Here is a 19,517-nt window from a genome sequence, read left to right as displayed (position 1 = left end):
ACATTGTGTGATCGTATTTATGTAATTTTACCATCACCCGGGTTACATTGCATGAAAAAAATTAATGTAGTTTTACCAGGGATCGGGCTTACATCATTAATGTAGTACCAACGCTTCAATTACCAACATTACATTGCACGATAACGTTAATGTAGTTTTACCATCCCCCGTGTTACATTGCGTGATATAGCGTAGTTTTACCATAACCTGGGATACATTGCATGATATCATTGATGTAATTTTACCACCCCCTGAGTTACATTGCATGATAGCAATGATAGCATTAATGTAGTTTGCCATCCCCTGGGTTACATTGCACGAAGCATTAATGTAGTTCTACCAATATCCTATAGTTACATTACGTGAAATCATTAATTCAGTTTTACCATATCCCGGCATATACATTGCGTGAAAGCATTAATGCAGTTTTACCAATGCCCGGGTTACAATACATGATAGTATTAATGTAGTTTTACCACCACCTGGTTACATTGCATGATAACATTAATGTAGTTTTACCAATGCCCGGGTTACAATACATGATAACATTAATGTAGTTTTACCAACACCAGGGTCACATTGCATGATAATATTAATGTAGTTTTACCACCACCTAGTTACATTGCATGATATAATTAATGTTATGTTTCCAACACTCTGGTTCGTGGTAGCATTAGCTAGACCATTATCCTCCTTACACTGTCTTATATAATTGCTGTATAGTTGAGGGATATCCGGTTCACATTGCATGATTGCACTGATTTCATTTACACACAGTTCCATTTGCTGTATATTCAGCAACAACTGCTTCCTCTACAAACATTCGAATTACAAATCACAATAACATCAATGTCATTACCTGGACTAGGGACATAACGGGTGTTTGCAGTTTTGTACTCTTCGAGCTATTATCGTCTCTCCAAGGTAGTACACCAACAAGTCTTATCGTTAAAACGCTCACCTATCTTAATTTTGAGGTACACATTAAACATATTTTATGTAAACACAGGAAAGGGAAGATATACTGACTACATTCCGCCACTTGCGAGTGATATAACACCAAGAAAGCAAAATTTGTTATTAAATCAGATCAAAATAGCACATCACGTGCAGCGACTTTATCTCATACATAGAAGTACAATAATTCCTTCATTTTTATATTACATTCAGACACTTGATTATTTCATAATGGCCTTGACAGATTTTCAGTACTATACAAAAGATACATAGGAGTTCTAGCATTGGCATTGGCTATTATGAGACTCATGTGGTCAATTTCATATTTCTTAAGAGGCAGTCTCCCTTATTATGTACGGATTTGTCCATTTTCAAAAAATCAGAAAAATATGAAGATCAAGAGATCCCAAGCTAATTTTTTCAGTTCTTGCAGAGAATTAGCTCTTCTTTGATGAAATGCTATTCTGAGAGTCAGGTGACGTTGGCGCGCAATAATACAGGCGTGCAAATATGTGCGAAAATAGGACATTTTGACCTTTGACCTCTGTTAACCCGGTGCGCCAACGAAATCCCAAAAAAATTTTGCTGAAAAATGAAACTTGCCATGGAGGTCTTTAATTTCAAACTTGTTCGGACTTGGGATCTTGATGGCGCAGCCCGTTATGATGCTTTAAAGTTTGCACGAGGGCGTTTTTCATCAAATCATTGGATTTGCTGATTTTGTGCGCCATCAAGATCCCAATTTTTTTTCTTGGTTTTTGTAATGTAACCATTTGGTACTTTAAAAAATGCAAAATGCAGGTTGGGATGATGATGGCGCACGATGTTATGCACCTCCAAAGTTTACCATTTGCAAGTAAGGCTCAGAGAGGCTGAAATTTCAAGAATTTTTTCAAGCTGAACGAGGGCGCTGTGCACGCTCATATTTTACATGTGAGTTGTTGGTGCTAATATGTACCAAAATTATTTTTTAGAGACAATTCTATTTTTTGTTGTATCACAACCCCCCTTATTCATGTACATAATAAGGGAGACTGGCTCTTAACATGAAGACATAATGACAAAATATGATTATATACTCATATTGTGTTATAAATTCAATATAAAAATAACACGTACGCATTTTTTTGATTAAAGGACTTGCAAACATTTTTGATGACAAGAATTGATGTTCAGTAATTTACTTATACAGGTATTTTTAGTAAATGCTTACTTATTTAGCAAATTCACAATCTTCGATAATCTAATAGTCGAACAATATTAGAATCGTGACAGCATTAGGCTATTCCAGTTGAAATCCATACACCCCATGGAAGACATGACATTAATCTTCCACACAGGGAGTGTGAATTTCAAACAGAGTCACCACTCACCAGACTGGGTGACTCCATTTGAAATCTACACCCACTGTGTGGGAGATTGAGGTCATGTCTTCCATAGGGGGTGTATGATTTTCAACTGGAATAGGTCATTGTTAACATGAGATATTGTACTCCAGCAGACAGAATTACCGCTATGCAATGTTTATTACCATATATGGGTGATGCATTCAACACGAGCAGGTGTTTCATAATTATATGCAGGTGGTCTTAGGTAATTTGCATTATTGTGGTTTTTCCCTTCGCTCATATCGTTCGATGGTATACTTTGGCATATATGAATGTACAAGAACCGTTGGCCCAGTAAACTCACTTACTTAAACTAGTATTAATCCATGTCCGAGTAAAACCATATATGAAAATACCATGGTAAAATTACATACGTGCTAGCTCTGTTGTTATCATATAGGCCTACAATGAAATCAAGGTGATGTTGTATACCACAATAATGATATCTTATCTTTAAAAAAACCATTAAAGGCCCATTCAGTGATTTGCTCATCCGGGCTATCGTAAAAATCATCAAAATTCCGATTTTGGTACCTTCGTCATTGTCATAGAGTGGTTCAGCCAAAAGCCGCGTATTTAAGACAAAATAAGACATTTTACACGAATCTGTAATTTAGATACTGACAGTATCTAAATTAGCTACATGTATTTGAATGGGGCTTCAACTTCGTCAGTACTGCTGTTTTCTTCGTTTTTTGCCAAATTTGTCATTTCAAAAATACCAAATGACAATTTGAATAACTTGTCCTTCACTTTTAAGCAATTTATAAAAAAAAAAATGTATTACACTTGCGATGGGATCACTGAATGGGTCTTTAATGATGTCATATACAATCTACCAAAAAAACGTTGACAACGTAAAGAAATCAGCAAGTTTAAAAAAACCCACCTCGGCTGACTTTTTGAAACTTGGTCCCATTTGTAAAAGGTACTGATTTAAACATAATTATATAATTTTAAACATATCCAGAAGTGTTATGTATCTTTAAAGTGCAGATGCGATATTAATTTGTAAGCTTTCTGGAACGACCTGAAAGGTTACTATCTTGTTCTTGCATGGTAAGCCAATATCCTATTATTTATAATAATCATGATTAATGATTGAATTAAACGAATAACAAATAGGCGTGTAATCTTGTTGGAAACGCTGTAATCTGTTGAAATAAAATAAAAACACTGATTTGCTGTTGGTGTTCAAAATGGGACCAAGTTTCAAAAAGTGAGCCGAGGTGGGTTTTTTAAACTTGCTGATTTCTTTACGTTGTCAACGTTTTTTGGTAGATTTCTTTTCTTTTTATGAATGTAGCCAAGCAGCTCCAAGCTGGGAAAGTCATCAGGTTACGAAGTGCTCCATGAAACGAAAAATAGATGTTTGAAGCTGTTATTCTTGATTCATGACAATAAATAGGCCCTAATTAAACAAAATTTTATCAGTCGTTTATTTTTTAAACTTGCTCGTCACGCGTGACTGTAATGTTAAGAGGCGTATACAATGATCAATATACATTTTAATACTAGTATACTTTAATTATTCAAGGCAACGTAAATATGTAAAGAAAATATAAATTTGAACAACACACACCTAATGTTGACAATGCCAGAGAGACACAGAGAGTAAGTCCGATTTAGGCGTACTTCAAGTCGGAACTGGTAAATGCGCATATATTTAAACCTATACTAAATGCCCCGACTAGGCAAGATAATCGTGTTTTAATGTTTGTGGTTCTTAGTAGCCCTGCGGGGCAATCTACTTGGCTATCCAAATTTCGCGGTTTGTGGTTCTTTGTAGCCCTTCGGGGCAACCTAGTTGGATATTCCTATTAAGTGGCGGTTGTCGGCGATCTTTCGTGGTTTGTGGTTTTCATCAAGCCCTGCCCTCTATCGGGAGCTAATTTAAAGTTTAAGCTTGTTAGATAACCATATTTCGTGGTTTGTGGTTCTTTGTAGCCCTGTGGGGCAATCTAGTTGCATATCCAAATTTCGCGGTTTGTGGTTCTTTATAGCCCTGCGGGGCAATCTAGTTGGATATCAATATTGAGCGGCAGTTGTTGGCGATCTTTCGCGGTTTGTGGTCTTAATTTGTTGCATATCCATATTTCGCGGTTTGTGGTTCTTTATAATCGATAGGCCTGCGGGCAATCTAGGTTTGTGGTTCTTTGTAGCCCTGCGGGGCAACATAGTTGGATATCCCTATTAAGCGGCGGTTGTCGGCGATCTTTCGTTTGTGATTTTAATTTCCCTTATCAAGCCCTGCCCTCTATCGGGAGCTAATTTAAGTTTAAGCTTGTTGGATATCCATATTTCGTGGTGTGTGATTCTTTGTAGCCCTGCGGGGCAATCTAGTTGGACATCCAAATTTCGCGGTTTGTGGTTCTTTATAGCCCTGTGGGGAATCTAGTTGGATATCAATATTCAGCGGCAGTTGTTGGCTATCTTTCGTGGTTTGTGGTTTTCATCAAGCCCTGCCCTCTATCGGGAGCTAATTTATAGTTTAAGCTTGTTAGATAACCATATTTTGTGGTTTGTGGTTCTTTATAGCCCTGTCTAGTTGGATATCAATATTGAGCGGCAGTTGTTGGCGATCTTTCGCGGTTTGTGGTCTTAATTTGTTGGATATCCATATTTCGCGGTTTTTGGTTCTTTATAATCGATAGGCCTGCGGGCAATCTAGTTGGATATCCGAATTTCGCGGTTTGTGGTTCTTTATAGCCCTGTGGGGAAATCTAGTTGGATATCAATATTCAGTGGCAGTTGTTGGCGATCTTTCGCGGTTTGTGATTTTAATTTGTGAGAATTTATAATATTTATTCCAAATATAATTTCAGTCTGAGCTGTGAACAGAGCCACTGATAAATGTGTTTTAAATGACGAAGATGTCATGATAGTCAGGCATGCTGAAAGCATTTGGATGGTGAAAGTAGGCCCTAGGCCTAGGACTAAAGGTGTATAAAAAAATCAAACATGTTTGTATGATGAAAAAAAAAAATATCACAATAGCAATGGATGTTCGAAATGGTGTTATTCTTGATTTATGACAATAAATTGGTTAATAAAACATTTAAAAAAAAACAGTGGTGGAAAGTTTCGAACTTGAGCAAAAATTCATAAATGGATTAGAAGTCCATGGTCTTAACCGCTTCGCCACGGAGACGTGCCGATATAACGACGTGTGAAAGTGCAGTATTTATTAATATGAATGTATGCTGTGGTCCGGAAAGAATAAAAGAATTGTGAAAAACTTGATTTTTTGGCGAATGTGATCCAGAATATGTATGTAGGGTATCTAGGAAAATGCTAGGGTATATTTGAAAGTGAATCTCAAAAAGTAGTACGCCAGTGACAGCCATGTATGGCTGTAGCAGTGTCGAAAGATTCTGGATATCAGTATGATTAGCTATGATTTGCCACTAAATTTGGCTATGAAATACCGCGTGAAATAAAGCAAGAATGTTTGTTTATTATCAAACAATCGGATTGACTGTAAGATTTGTGTAACTTTTTGAATTAATGAGTTATTAAAATATTACACTTTGGACAGTAAATAAGATTTAGCAAGGTTTTAGATATATTTTGTACCCAGCGAAAAATATCATAGAACAATAGCGTTTTGTTTCGTGTAAATATAGTCCCGCGGTGCATCTGTTTATTCTTCTTTTTCAGTCGTTTTTTTTTAAAACTTGCTGGTCAAGCTACCGCGTGACTCTAATATCATCAGCGTGTTGGTAAAACTATATTAATGGAATGACGCAATCTATATAAATAAAAGGAAGTCGCTAAATCTTGTGCACGAATAGACTCAGAGATGATTTCACTTTCAGCTCTGATTTATTCGTACATTGATCGGGTACATATTGCCATTAAACCATCTGAGGTTCATTTTGCAAAAATTGATGGTAACTAAGAGAATAACATAATAAACTGTCGTGTTGCTATGCAAAATCGCATGCAGTGGCATTGTGGGTAATAAGGACAGTGTGAACCGCGTAATAATATTTCCATTAAAAAACCATACGCAGAGCAACATTGTCTTGTTTTCTGCCAACTGCGAGGTGGCCAAGAAATGATTCAGGCTATCTAGATGCACAACATCGCGTACTTTAAGAATGATCATACGAGCTTTTCGCCCCTACGCAGAGCTACGCACCCCATTTTCCGCCACTGCACCGAAGTTGGCAGCCAAGAGATTAAGGCTACGTCGCGTGAATTTTATTATTTATTCTAGGCCTATAAATGAATCGTCGTTTAGTTTTACAGCCACATTCATACGGGAGATTGAGGAATATACGGGGAACGCATTGCACTTTATTTGGTTGAAAACGGTCAAGACCAAGAATTGGCCTCAAAATCAGTGAAAATATGGTTAAAACCGGGGATTTTCCCGGGATTTTTTGTTGTCAAAACTCAGTGGTAGCGCGTAAGGTAACTAACTGGCAGCAGGGGGTTGGCGTTAGTACGTCGGCGTACTGAGCAATGTGACGCGCACGTACAGTGGTGCATAATATGCACAGACCAACTTTCCGTGCCAGAGAAATAGGAAAGAAAAGAAAGGCAGACAAGACTGAAAAGGGAGGCCTATGGATGGGTCGGGTTGAGGATACGAGAGGAAAGAAGGAAGCTAAAAATGAAAGACTAACTAACTAACTAACTAACTAACTAACTAACTAACTAACTAACTAACTAACTAACTAACTAACTAACTAACTAACTAACTAACTAACTAACTAACTAACTAACTAACTAACTAACTAACTAACTAACTAACTAACTAACTAACTAACTAACTAACTAACTAACTAACTAACTCATGTAAAAAACTAAAATAATGAGAACAGAATTAAATAGATAAAATTCAAACGGGAAATCACAAGCTAAGCAGGAAATATGAAAAATGGGAACAAAATGTAGAAAAAAAGCCAAAACTAAAAGGAGAAATGTAAGAAATGGTAGATTTATAAAATAATGCATGGGAACGGGGCTCAATAAATGAATAACATGGAAACGGAAATCACGAGCTAAGCAGCATGGGAACAAAATAGACCTATGCAAAAGAAACTGAAGAGAAAGAAAGGAGCTAAATGAATAGAAAAAAAAAAGAAAACAAAAAAAGGTAGGCCTACCCTATTATACAGGTTATGATTACAGTAACTAAATGAAACGGGAGCAAACTAAAGAGGGAAAGAAAGAAACTAATCAGGAAAATTAAGGGAAAAAAAGAAGTTAAAATTAGAAACTAATCACGAAAAATAAGAAAAATAAATAACAACTGAAGGAAACGGGAAATCACAAGCTAAGCAGCTGATAAAAATGAAGCTATAAAGGGAAACAAAACTGAAAAGAAAATGGAAATGCAAGAAGGGACAGGTTTAGAAAAATAAAATTTACCTTTCAATGATTCTACCTTTTCAGTAATTCCTCCTGTTTTAGTGATCGCTCCCATTTACTCATCTAGCGGGGACCCGCGCGAAGCGCGGGTATCCCGCTAGTGTATAAAGTAGCTCTGATATTGGTAAAATCTACATGAATGTTATTACATAATGTAAACCGGGCGTTGGTAAAACTACATTAATGCTATCATGCAATGTAACGCGAGTTTTGGTAAAACTACATTAATACCGTAAAGCGATGTAAACCGGGTATTAATGCTACCAAGAAGTGAAACACGGGCATTGGTAAACCTAATTTATATATTAAGGCTTTGAAGCAATGCAATCCGAGTGGTGGAAAAAATGACATCAATGCTATCATGCAAATATGTAAATCTGGTGTTGACAAAGCTACATTAATGATATTATGCAATGTTACCTGCTTTAGTAACCCGGGTGTTTGTAAAACTACATTAATGATATCATACAATATAACTCGGTTTTGGTAAAACTACATTAATGTTATCATGCAATGTAACTACATTAATACTATCATACAATATAACCCTGGTGTTGGTACAACTACCTTAATGTTATCATACAATGTAACCCAGGTGTTGATAAAACTACATTAATACTATCATACAATGTAACCCGGGTGTTGGTAAGACTACATTAATACTATCATGCAATATAACCCGGGTGTTGATAAAACTACATTAATACTATCATGCAATGTAACCCAGGTGTTGATAAAACTACATTAATGCTATCATACAATGTAACCCGGGTGTTGATAAAACTACATTAATACTATCATGCAATATAACCCGGGTGTTGATAAAACTACATTAATGCTATCATATAATGTAACCCGGGTGTTGATAAAACTACATTAATACTATCATGCAATGTAACCCAGGTGTTGATAAAACTACATTAATGCTATCATATAATGTAACCCGGTGTTGATAAAACTACATTAATACTATCATGCAATATATCCCGGGTGTTGATAAAACTACATTAATACTATCATAATGTTAATGCCACTGTGCAATTGAACACAAGTTTGGTGGAGATTATTAAACGGTTCTTTCGTAGTCATGAAAGTATAGTATGAATATTGGAAGCTCAATTTCCACGTGACACAAAACAACTCACAATAATCAGCCGTCAGTGTGTGTTGCTGAATGCAACATTGCAATGAATATAAGAATGAAGCATGTCTTTCATTTATTGTTGCACGACTAGTGCCCTACAAAATGACCTTGGTCATTTCTTAATTGAATTCAATCAAATCAGTGTCAATTATAAACTCATTAGGCCCCACGCTACGTTGCAACTGATGTTCAATCTGCATCACATGCCAATTTTATTGAAATTACTTTTGTATTTGATTTTCATTCACATTGATTATCTAAGTTTGTATAGATTTGGCGTTTTCACAGACATTTCATATATAAGATTATATGCATCCGTATGTGCTTGTAAATTTTGTTACCATCCTCGTAAAATGCACACATCTTCAAACAAAGATACAATATGAATCAATTACTGAAGTATTTATGCGTTATATGCAGTATAAGTTGCAGTATACACAAAGCTATAAATAACCTAAACAGGCAAGCTACCTTCATCTCTCTGTAAGGAAACTGTACGGTGCGATGATGATGAGTATGATAATAGTAACGATAGCAGAATGAAGACATACACTGATGTAGTTTATTCTCATCCATCTAAAGCAAGCCCGTTTTGCCGTGTGTATGTGTAAAGTGTGACGTCATTCAGAGGAGACTCTCTCTCGTTTATGTCTACGTACGAGTCTTCAGGTTCGTTCTTAGGTCAAGGTTCGTATTGGAAGCAAAAGGAATAAGGAACATAGAAATATCTTCCTTTTGACATAAAACACAAAGCTAAACCGTAAATACGTATGTTACAAAAATAATGCTGACAGTGGGAGTGGGTTTATAGCAAATAAAATGTATATGACATGTGTAATATAGAATCAGGTATAGAATAAAATAAAAAGCAGCGTTCAGTGTGTACAATTTAACAAAAATATTGAAACGAAGTAGGAAAAGGATTGGGAGGAGGGCCGAGAGGAAAAATATATGAAAAGCGAGGAGTTGAATTATCTAAAATAGTATAAGATACAAACAAACGGATGAAATATGAAGAGCAAAAGGCAAGCGTGAGGTGAGTGTTGTCTGTAAGGTCGGTTTTAAAATGAATATGACAACAAAGAAGTACACTTCGTGGAGAACCTGGATCTGGAAAGAGCACATTAGTTACATATTTGTTTTGTCATAAGAGAGTCATGTATACACTGGTTATTTTTTGTATGTATTTGAGTGGGTGTGGGGTAGGTTTGTGTATTTGCTTATGTGCGAGAGGGGATGCACATAGGTGGGGTGGGGTGGGGTGTTTGTATGAGTAGTAGGGTACCTGCAGGGAATATGGGACCATTAAGGACGTTTAGCTTATTTGCATAAAAACTAAAGAAGATATGCCCACAAGAGATTGTTATGATGAACAACCTGTCCTTTAAGATTAATAAAACAGGCAATGTTACCTTGTTTTTATGTTTGTTTGGACGCTATGACGTCAAAATGACGTCATCGTCAAGTGTCCCATATTACCTGCATGTGCAGGTAATATGGGACACTGTGTTATATCTATGGTGAAAATCAAAAAGTTCAGAAAATCACTCTTTTGTTCTAAAAACATTTTTGTTACATGATTTTGAATGTTAAATGCATGCAAATTTCTACAAGAAAATTAAATTTTCTAAATAGTTTTGCTTTTCGCATTGACAATGCACACAATTTCCTATGTGTCCCATATTACCTGCACCCATTCAGTTGAAACTCAGAGAAAATAATCATTTATAAAAGGAAAGTGCCACTTGTCAGTGGAATTTTACCTGCTGATAAGCTTAACCCATCACCTAAAGATCATAAAAATGACAAATGCCCCTCAGTACCAGAGTTTTGGATACACAATCATAAAATGTGACGTCATTGATTTCATATCAGGCCAAAAAAAACGACATAATTTTTTGGGCAATTTCACTCTTTTTGGCATTGATTTCCGAGAGTTTGATACACAGACTCCAAAACTGCATTTCTAGAAGCACAATTGATGTCTCTAAACACTTCTTAACAAATCAACTTAAAGTGTTTACCTTCTCTACGCTACTTTTTGTTAAAATGAAAACAGGTGTCCCATATTACCTGCTGTCCCATATTACCTGCACCTACCCTATGTTAAACAAGCTCGGTTTCACATGTGGTTAAATCACTTTTGCCTTGGTATTGAAACGGAGAGCCAAAATGCGATTTCAGATTTTTGGTCTGTTTTTTCACCCAGGCTTCAGCCTGGTGATATTACATTCAGTTTAGACCTTGTCCTTTGAACCCAAATTGGCTACTTTAAAACGAAGTAGCCAAATGCATTTGCTTCGTCCTCATTAAAATTATTTTACAGGATAATGCAGAGTATCTAATGGATCTGCAGGCTACTAAAAAACTAACCTCACTCCCCATGACAAAATTCATAAAACTATATTCAGTAGTGCTTGACTTTACCCAGGGAATGGATGGAATAACCTCATTCAAGTCCCCATGACAATTATTCGTACAGCTGTTCTGTAGCCTATGAAGTTATTTTTGGACATATAGGGATGATGTTGCAATATGAAAGTTGACCGGTGAATGGCCATGGCCACTAATTCATGAACTTGGCTAGCTGGCTGGCTGGTCTGAGGTCACACTTCTTAAACATCTATGATTTGAATTGCATTGTTGTTCTCATCACAGACTGAATTAGAAGGAACCATTAAACTACTACTATTAAAGTCTGCTATTATAATCGGACACTAAATTAATTGTAAAAAATCCTCCTGCTCCCATCATGCAAGTTATTCCACTTAGACTGTTTGATATAGGCCTACTTTTATCAAAATAATTAAGCATTGATTAAGCATTTGCCAGTGAAACATTCTCACTCACAAAAATCACAGATACTCAACATGAGAATCTGTGCAATGTTTGACAGAGAAGGTCACTAAATCTGGCCGTCTCAAGTTCATAATTAGTTTTGATTGATCTTCATGTACCAAATCATTTACTTTAAATTGATATCCTAGCTGTGACCTCTGAGCCAAATGTTCTATAGCATAGTAACACCACATGCATTCATATACATTTAGGGGCTGTGCAATAATTAGGGGCACGCACTCACAGGGCGCCTTTTTAATAAAACGCTCTAAAAAGGCTTAGGAAAACGGTACGGAAACGCTTAAATGTGCACATTTTCCTGCTCGCTACGCTCGCAACATACATCTAGACCATTTAAAGTTTGGAATTTGGGATCCCAAAAATTTGGCATGTTCACGGGGGGAGGGCAAAGAAGTTTTGGCGGTCAGAGAGGGGGGGCAAGCGATTTATGACGAGCCATTCGGAAATTTTACCCCCGGGGAGGCTGATAATTATTGCACAGCCCCTTATATACAAACATATTGGCATAATGGGGATTGATGTTCTCTGACTGCAGTAGGCTAGTAGTAGCATACAGGTAGTTCATATACTCATACTGCAGTTACTGTCCGTTTTCCTATACACAATACACAGTGCTCTCACCATTGACGCGTGACCCCCACAAATGATGTATGTTGGGAGAATGGACACTTGCCTAGTTAACATCACTGTGTGAAAAATAACCAGCCAATATTTTATTTATTCTCCAAAACTTCTAGCAAATATATTTCTCTAACATGACCTAAAATTACAGCTAGGTTAGATGTTCAGAAATGGTCGTACTTTTGTAAAATATGAGTGAGGGCAAGGCATAGCTAGCCAACTCCCCGTGTTATTTGAATGGAGATTTGACCGAAAATATTGGTATCGGACCGCTCACTTCTGAAGGATGCCACAAAAACCGGTAAAAGCTACATTTAAATTATTCTAAATAGGTTCTAGAAAATAAAGTTTTGTAACATGTCCTAAATTTTTAGCTAATTTAGGTGTTTGGAGAGGGTCGTACTTTTGTGTTTTAGGAAGGACATGTAGGCCCCTAAACGACAGATAACACCAAAAATATGAAGAAATTATTTCTAAACCGTGTTAAGTCAAAAATCATTATGTTGCTCATTTTCAAGAATGCTGGTTTACAAAAAGCACGACATTGTCTGATTTCGTGAACAAAGCCACACATAACATTGTTTCCTTTCGTTTCCTTTATAATCGGTTACCCAACTGAAGCTATGAATACCAGCTTTATTGCGATATCGCACATGAAAACAGTCACTTGTGCACAACCAGAGAAGATCCGATTTAATCAGTTGAGCTGTTTCAATGAGTGTTATCTTGGTTTAATAGCTTTTAATGGGGTTAAGTCCTGCAAAGGTCGAGATGAATTCTACTGTAGACATGACTGCATCATGACTTATTCAGCAATCATAGCTCAGTTGTGGAGTACTAGTTCTTTGGTTGAATCACCACCTTCTTGACTGATCAGAAGACCTGTGTTTTATATAGGCTTACTGCATACACTGCCTACCTCTTTGCAGCTATGTGGAGCCAAGGTGGGGCAGTCCGGGGGGGTTGTGCAGTCATGTGACCTCCGTACGGCCTGGGTATTCCCTTTAAAGGGATTTTTATTAAGCTTACCTCCTGTGTGTTTGTCTATTGCAGAAATACGAAAATTTAGCTCTTGTCAAATTCATATTTAGAGAAAAGTCAAGATGCTCACGTGTTCGTGGTAGTTTTTGATTGTTATTATGCATTTAAAAATGATTGCATGGCTCTGCACAAGGTATACTTTTGTAAATATTTGTATTTGTTTACCTGCCGATCGTCTGTTTTCGCCGTGGGTTGAAAATACGGCAGAGAAATTTGTCATGTCCATGTGTCGTACGTGCGCAATTGGCCTCAAATTTCACTATTTCCGCTATATTTGCTTATATTGTACAGAGATCTTATAATATTGTGTAAATAATTTTGTCAGGAGCAAAATAAGGTATTACAGGACTCTATGGTATCTTCTCATTACACGTTCGTAGTAAGGCTTGGCCGGCGACGACGTAAGGCACTGTGTTTTGTGCATTACGGCATGACAAGCTCGTATTGGTGTACATGAGGCATGGGTACTCTTAGTAGGCCTACTAGGCTTTGGCCTAGCCTATGACTATGTCATGTGATGAGAGATTCTGTTGATGAAATTGTATTTTTATGCTTCTCGATTATTCAAGCAGATAGTATATACTTTTCGGCAGCATTTAGGCCCCCTATTAGTAATTTATTTAGATTTAAAGAAGAGAAATAAGGAAATATCGTCAAGAGAGATTGTGTATTAACTTGTATTTATGAATTGTGATGTGATAAGACAAATATGAAAGCAAAATAACAATACAAGATATAACAAAAGAAGCAAATATAAAACAGAATTGTCGATCAAGTCTCATTTTTACCTGTTAGCCTACTCCTTTCTTGTATCACTGATTTAACATGTCTTGGGGAGAATTCTAGTCTTTGATACTACGCTACCACTTGTATGTGTATAAGACTATAGTCTTCTCCATCAGTCGCTTACAAAAGTATAGGGGCAAGCTCGGTCCCGTTACAGTATGATGGTATCTCTTCATGTATTCTTTCTATAGAAGAATGGTCACTAATCCCAAAAGGGTGTTGAGAACAGTATGAAGAGCCTTTCTGTGAAGGTTATTATTGTAGTCAGGTTCTTAGCCTTCACTCCCTTAATGATCATTCGTAGCACCGGTTTGTAGCTTTATATTGTGGTCCAGCCAACCCTTAAACCATTCTGAGTGTCTCCGGGAAGTTTGTAAACTTCAGGTCTGATCCTGTTGAGAACCATTCTGTTGAATGCTTACAATAATTGAACCTTATGCCTCGATAGTATATAATTATAATACCCGGATTTGGAACAGGTACTTTGTTAACGACAGACCATTGGCCATGCGTGTTTCCTTTAAGCAGTGCATCATTGCAAAACTATATAGCTCCGGTACAATGTCATCCAGATCACATCTTTAAAGTACCTCAGGTGGAATACCAACTGTAGCCCTTGCATTCCATATAGGCTATAATGCAGACCTTGTATTTAGATATTCATCTTAACGAAATGGCCCTCTTTAGCAAGTATCAAATTTCAAATATTGAAATTACACTATCTCATAATTTTGAGCAATACTATACTTTGTGGGAAAAATCCGGTGAGTTTTGCTCAGGTGTTGGAATTCCGCCTGCAAACATGTGACGTGTCATGTCAAAAGTAGACACTTTTGGGCAGGTTATCAATTTTGAAGTTTCTTAAAAATTAATATAGAGATATTTTGCTCCATAACACCGTTTTCCCCAATGAAATCGGACATTCCTAAGCGAAGATATTGAGTTCGTAAGTTATGGTATTATAAAATTAGAAATTGAGATATCGGCCTTTAAAAATATTATTGACAATGTTGAGAGTAGGAATTACCTCGAAAATGTCTCAAAAAATACAAGATGCCAGTTATATTCCGGTCTGAAACTATCAGACAATATTTTTAACAATAATAACATCACAAATTCGCAACAAACCCACCCTCGGGCAGATTGTTGGCCATTTCTCCATTTACGATCCTGCCCAAAAATGTCTCCTTTTGACATGACACGTCACACATGATTACATTGTTTGACTTTGAACGCTTTTCTAAACTCTCTTTTGTCCTTGATTTGTTAGGCCGTGTAAAATTAATATTTTGGTTCTCGTCCCTCCCTCCTCAATTTCTGGGATTTGTCAGATTTTTTTTTTTTTTTTTAGATTTTCAATTTTTTAGACTTTGGAATGATTTATGAAATCTTCATACATATAAATAAGTTTATTAGAGAACAAGCATCACTTCCAAGTCTTTTGTGGTACTCTAGGGGTTTATCCTCAAAATCTCACATTTGAAAAAAAAAAAAAAAAGGGCCTCATCGTTTCCTCGAGCACTGTTGGAGGAGACCGAAAACTACTGACAATGCTAATTTTACATTGAAAAAAAAAAAAAAAAAAAAAAACACCTCCCTCCCTCATCAATTCATGAAAATCCTCTGGACGAGAACCAAAACATTAATTTTATACGGCCTTACCATGTTTAATGCTAAGCATGGTTAGGAATTTGATGGAGTGTATGCAAGCACTGTATAAGAGTCAATGGGGAATTGTTTACAACCTTGGTTGGAGTTGGCCAAGGATGTGTGATCTCGCCTCAGCTTTTTAACATCCTACTGGAGATGACTATATTGTACGCCTTGCACTATACCAACGTAGGAGTAAACATCCAAGGACAAGTGGTGAATAACTTACAATTTGCAGATGACAGTGCATTCATTGCTAACAGTATAGAAGACGTCCAGACACTGGTTAACCTCGTCCATCAAATATCGCTAAAACAGAAGTCCAGGCCATATACAAAGAGGACACCCATCTGAACATCACAATTGACAATACCAAGCTTCTACAGGTGCATTGCGGAGTTTACATACATGTTCAGAAGATATTAAACTTCGAATAGGCAAAGCCCTAGGAGATGTCCTGAAACTACATACATCCAAATCAACACCAAGATTGAGCTATACAAGTTTCTTGTTTTATCAATATTGACAATATTACTCTACGGAGCAGAAACCTGGATATTGAAAAGAGAGGATGAAAATCGACTGCTTACTCTCGAGATGATGTGCCTTAGACAGATAATGGGAGTACCACGAAGAGACAGAATCCGAAACACCACCATCCACAAAACCCTGGGTGTTGAGTCCATCTTGGACAGAATATCCCGGAAGAGACTGCATTATTTTGGCCACATTCAGAGAATGCCTCCCTCACGGCTTCCCAAAATGGCCTTCGAATGCCACATCTAGGAGTCAGACCTATAGTAGACCACCAAAGAGGTGGAGAAACTGCCGACTAGCTGACTGCAAAAGAACCAACCTCAACTCCATTGTAAATGCCAGCCGTACAGCGGAAGACAGAAGAGTTTGATACGGATGCCACCACTCAACCCTCAGTTGGAGTGAACGGTATAGGTCAAGAAGGTCAAGATTTAGGAATTGAACCCATAATGTCTGGGAATTGGATGTAACTTTTAGGTTTTAAACATGTTTACAAATCGATGACAAAAATGTTCAATCTCGTAAGACTGTTTTTGCTGTTTCGCTTACATTCAGGTACACATGTATAGGCAATTGTGATTTCACTGCAGTGTGGGGTTTAAATGTTTTTGTGGTCAAGTATTTCTCTTGAGCTCTTGAAGTTCATTTGCTATTTTAGCAAATGTTTGCTAAATGTGTGCATTGTTATACCGTAAATATGCTACATGTACCCTTTGCCATTTTGACATCATTTTTAAAATAATTGAGTGCATTGTTGTGATGTAAATATGTTGCTGTTTTGTCACTTTGACATAAGTTTTGCAATAATTGTGTGGTTAGGCATTTGGACAATATAGCCAAACTATTATATCCGTCACTCGTTGCCATTCGTCCAGAATGGTCTCAGAATGGCCATTTTGACATGCAGTTCATTGTTATGATGTAAATCATGTGTTTGATATTGCAATTTTGAAATCATTAAAAAACTTGTGTGCATTGTTATGATATGATATTTTTGTTGAATTAATTGTATTATGATGTAAACATGTAAGCCAAACTATTTTATTATGAATGGTTATGATGTAAATATGTTTGTTGTTTGCCATTTTGACATAAATATTCACCTTAATTGTTGTATACAGATTGATGCTGATGCAGGTAGTGTTAATTTAATAACTTAATTGTTGGCAGTTTATAGCAATAACCCTCCCAAAATAAAATTTGGGATAATTTTAACCAGACCTCTTTATTGTGTACATATATACAGCATCCGGAATTTCCGTGTTTTGATCCTATGTTGAGGTCTGCATGTAAAAAGCTTCAATATAATATGCTTGTTGATGCAAACGTATGACAAAACATAACAGCATTTCTGTCCCATGTGTGCTATGCAGACTTTATTCGATGCTCTTTTCTATGACAATGGTGCACAGATACGGACCAATAGAATCAGGGGGTGCATGGTACAATTATGCAATTGTCAGGTTGCTTTCTGCAACGCAAAAGAAGCGAAAAAAAAACTATTATAAAATCATTTTGTTACTTTTGCTATATATGATGCAAATATGTACGTTAGTGTTTGAAATACAATTCCTAACATTATAAAGACATGTTATTCTTAACATTTATGTAAAAATTCATTTCACACCAAATGCAATAGAAAGAAACCATTTTGAACTCAATACAAAGTACAACAGAAAAAGACCAGGGAGAAAGTGTCCCAAAACTGCTCTAAACCGGAAGTTACAATGCAGATTGGGCTTATTGCGTATTCAGGCAAGATGCACATTTCTATTTCTTATTGCTAAAGGCATGTGTAATGTGTTCATGCAAAACATTGATGTCAAGGCATTAACCTTTGACATATGATTTGTGTCATGTTCACATAATCAAACATTGTAATACCCCGTGTAATAAGTTTTGATATAAATCGTGACACATATTTTATTCGGATATATTAAGATTCCTTTACATGAGTTCACAGTGTTTTCCACGATGTAACTCTATAATAATATCTTTATTTCACTACATATGTTACCACTACCATGAAGTACATTGACTTTTCTTACAGAAAGGCATTAGCCTGATTAGGTCCGGTAAGTAGATCACTATATAAATGTGGCAGACTAGTTGGTGGGTTACAACACCAATAGGGCAAGGTGGTGCACGTCAAGGACGTAAGCAAATAAATAGGAATAACCAGCACTATAAAACACTACCACCAGATATGGAGTACCCAAATATTTGACCTGTCCTAAACCATTAGGTGATTATAATGGCAAATAATTGGTGCATTACAACACATAGCTAGGGCAAGGTGATGCATTTAGTCCCAGATGTGAACATCAACATATCCCGCAACATATACGCCAAATAGCAGTAACCATGCACCACATAAGGAGAACCATTACAAATGGAGAAAATTATTCCTTGATTTTTCCTCCAGCTTTTCCTTTCCTCTCAGTTAACCCTTATTTCAAATGCCAACTAGGCTTTAAACTAGTATTATGGTCAAACTTGCATTTGCAGATTATCTTATTAATACCCTCCTTGATTGGTTCAAAATTGGACACAATATTCATTTTGGCCAATCGGCAGGAAGTAGTTGTCATAGGCGATTACAATGGCAGATGGTTGGTGTGTTACAACACCAGTTGGGTAAGCAATTCCTGTGTGTGTTTAGGATACATGTATCAAGTACACCAACTCGGGTAAGATTCTTTCAGTTATCTTCTTAGGTATAAATTAGATATGAATTTTATACGGCAAGGTCATACGGTATATGTGGGCGGTGAGAATGGGTGTAGCAAATAGAAGTAACCATAATGTATCACACATTATACATTGCATAATTCCTGACTTTTCTTTTCAGATAACCACATAAGGGGATTATTATGGCAGATACTTGGTTAGTTACAACACCAAAAGCAGCCGTGTTGTACCCCAGATCGTATATATGATTTGTTGAGTTCTCTTCTTAGGTAGCCATTAGATGATTATAACGCCAAATAGTTGATAGGTTGCAATACCAATTGGGTAATGCATTTGAGATAGTGTCTGAGTGACACTAGGTGTGTACAAGCATGGTAGATGTTCCAGCAAATAAAAAATATGTGTCCTTACTTTTATTCTTAAGTAGCCATTTGATGATTATAATGGCAGATAGTTTATAT

At 36.6% G+C, this 19,517-nt stretch overlaps 1 protein-coding gene across 1 annotated transcript in view; it reads left to right on the top strand.

The window, feature by feature from the left end:
• The window catches only part of LOC140160450 (uncharacterized), a 39,332-nt gene extending 20,112 nt beyond the window's left edge, over positions 1-19,220 (top strand). Inside the window, exon 3 of the mRNA XM_072183686.1 lies at positions 19,217-19,220. Coding sequence (XP_072039787.1) covers positions 19,217-19,220 — 4 coding nt within the window. The remainder of the gene's footprint in view (positions 1-19,216) is intronic.
• Positions 19,221-19,517: the final 297 nt, after the last annotated feature.

The sequence above is a fragment of the Amphiura filiformis genome, chromosome 9, assembly GCF_039555335.1.
Source record: "Amphiura filiformis chromosome 9, Afil_fr2py, whole genome shotgun sequence".
NCBI lineage: Eukaryota > Metazoa > Echinodermata > Ophiuroidea > Amphilepidida > Amphiuridae > Amphiura > Amphiura filiformis.
This window is presented reverse-complemented; position numbering and strand designations above follow the sequence as displayed.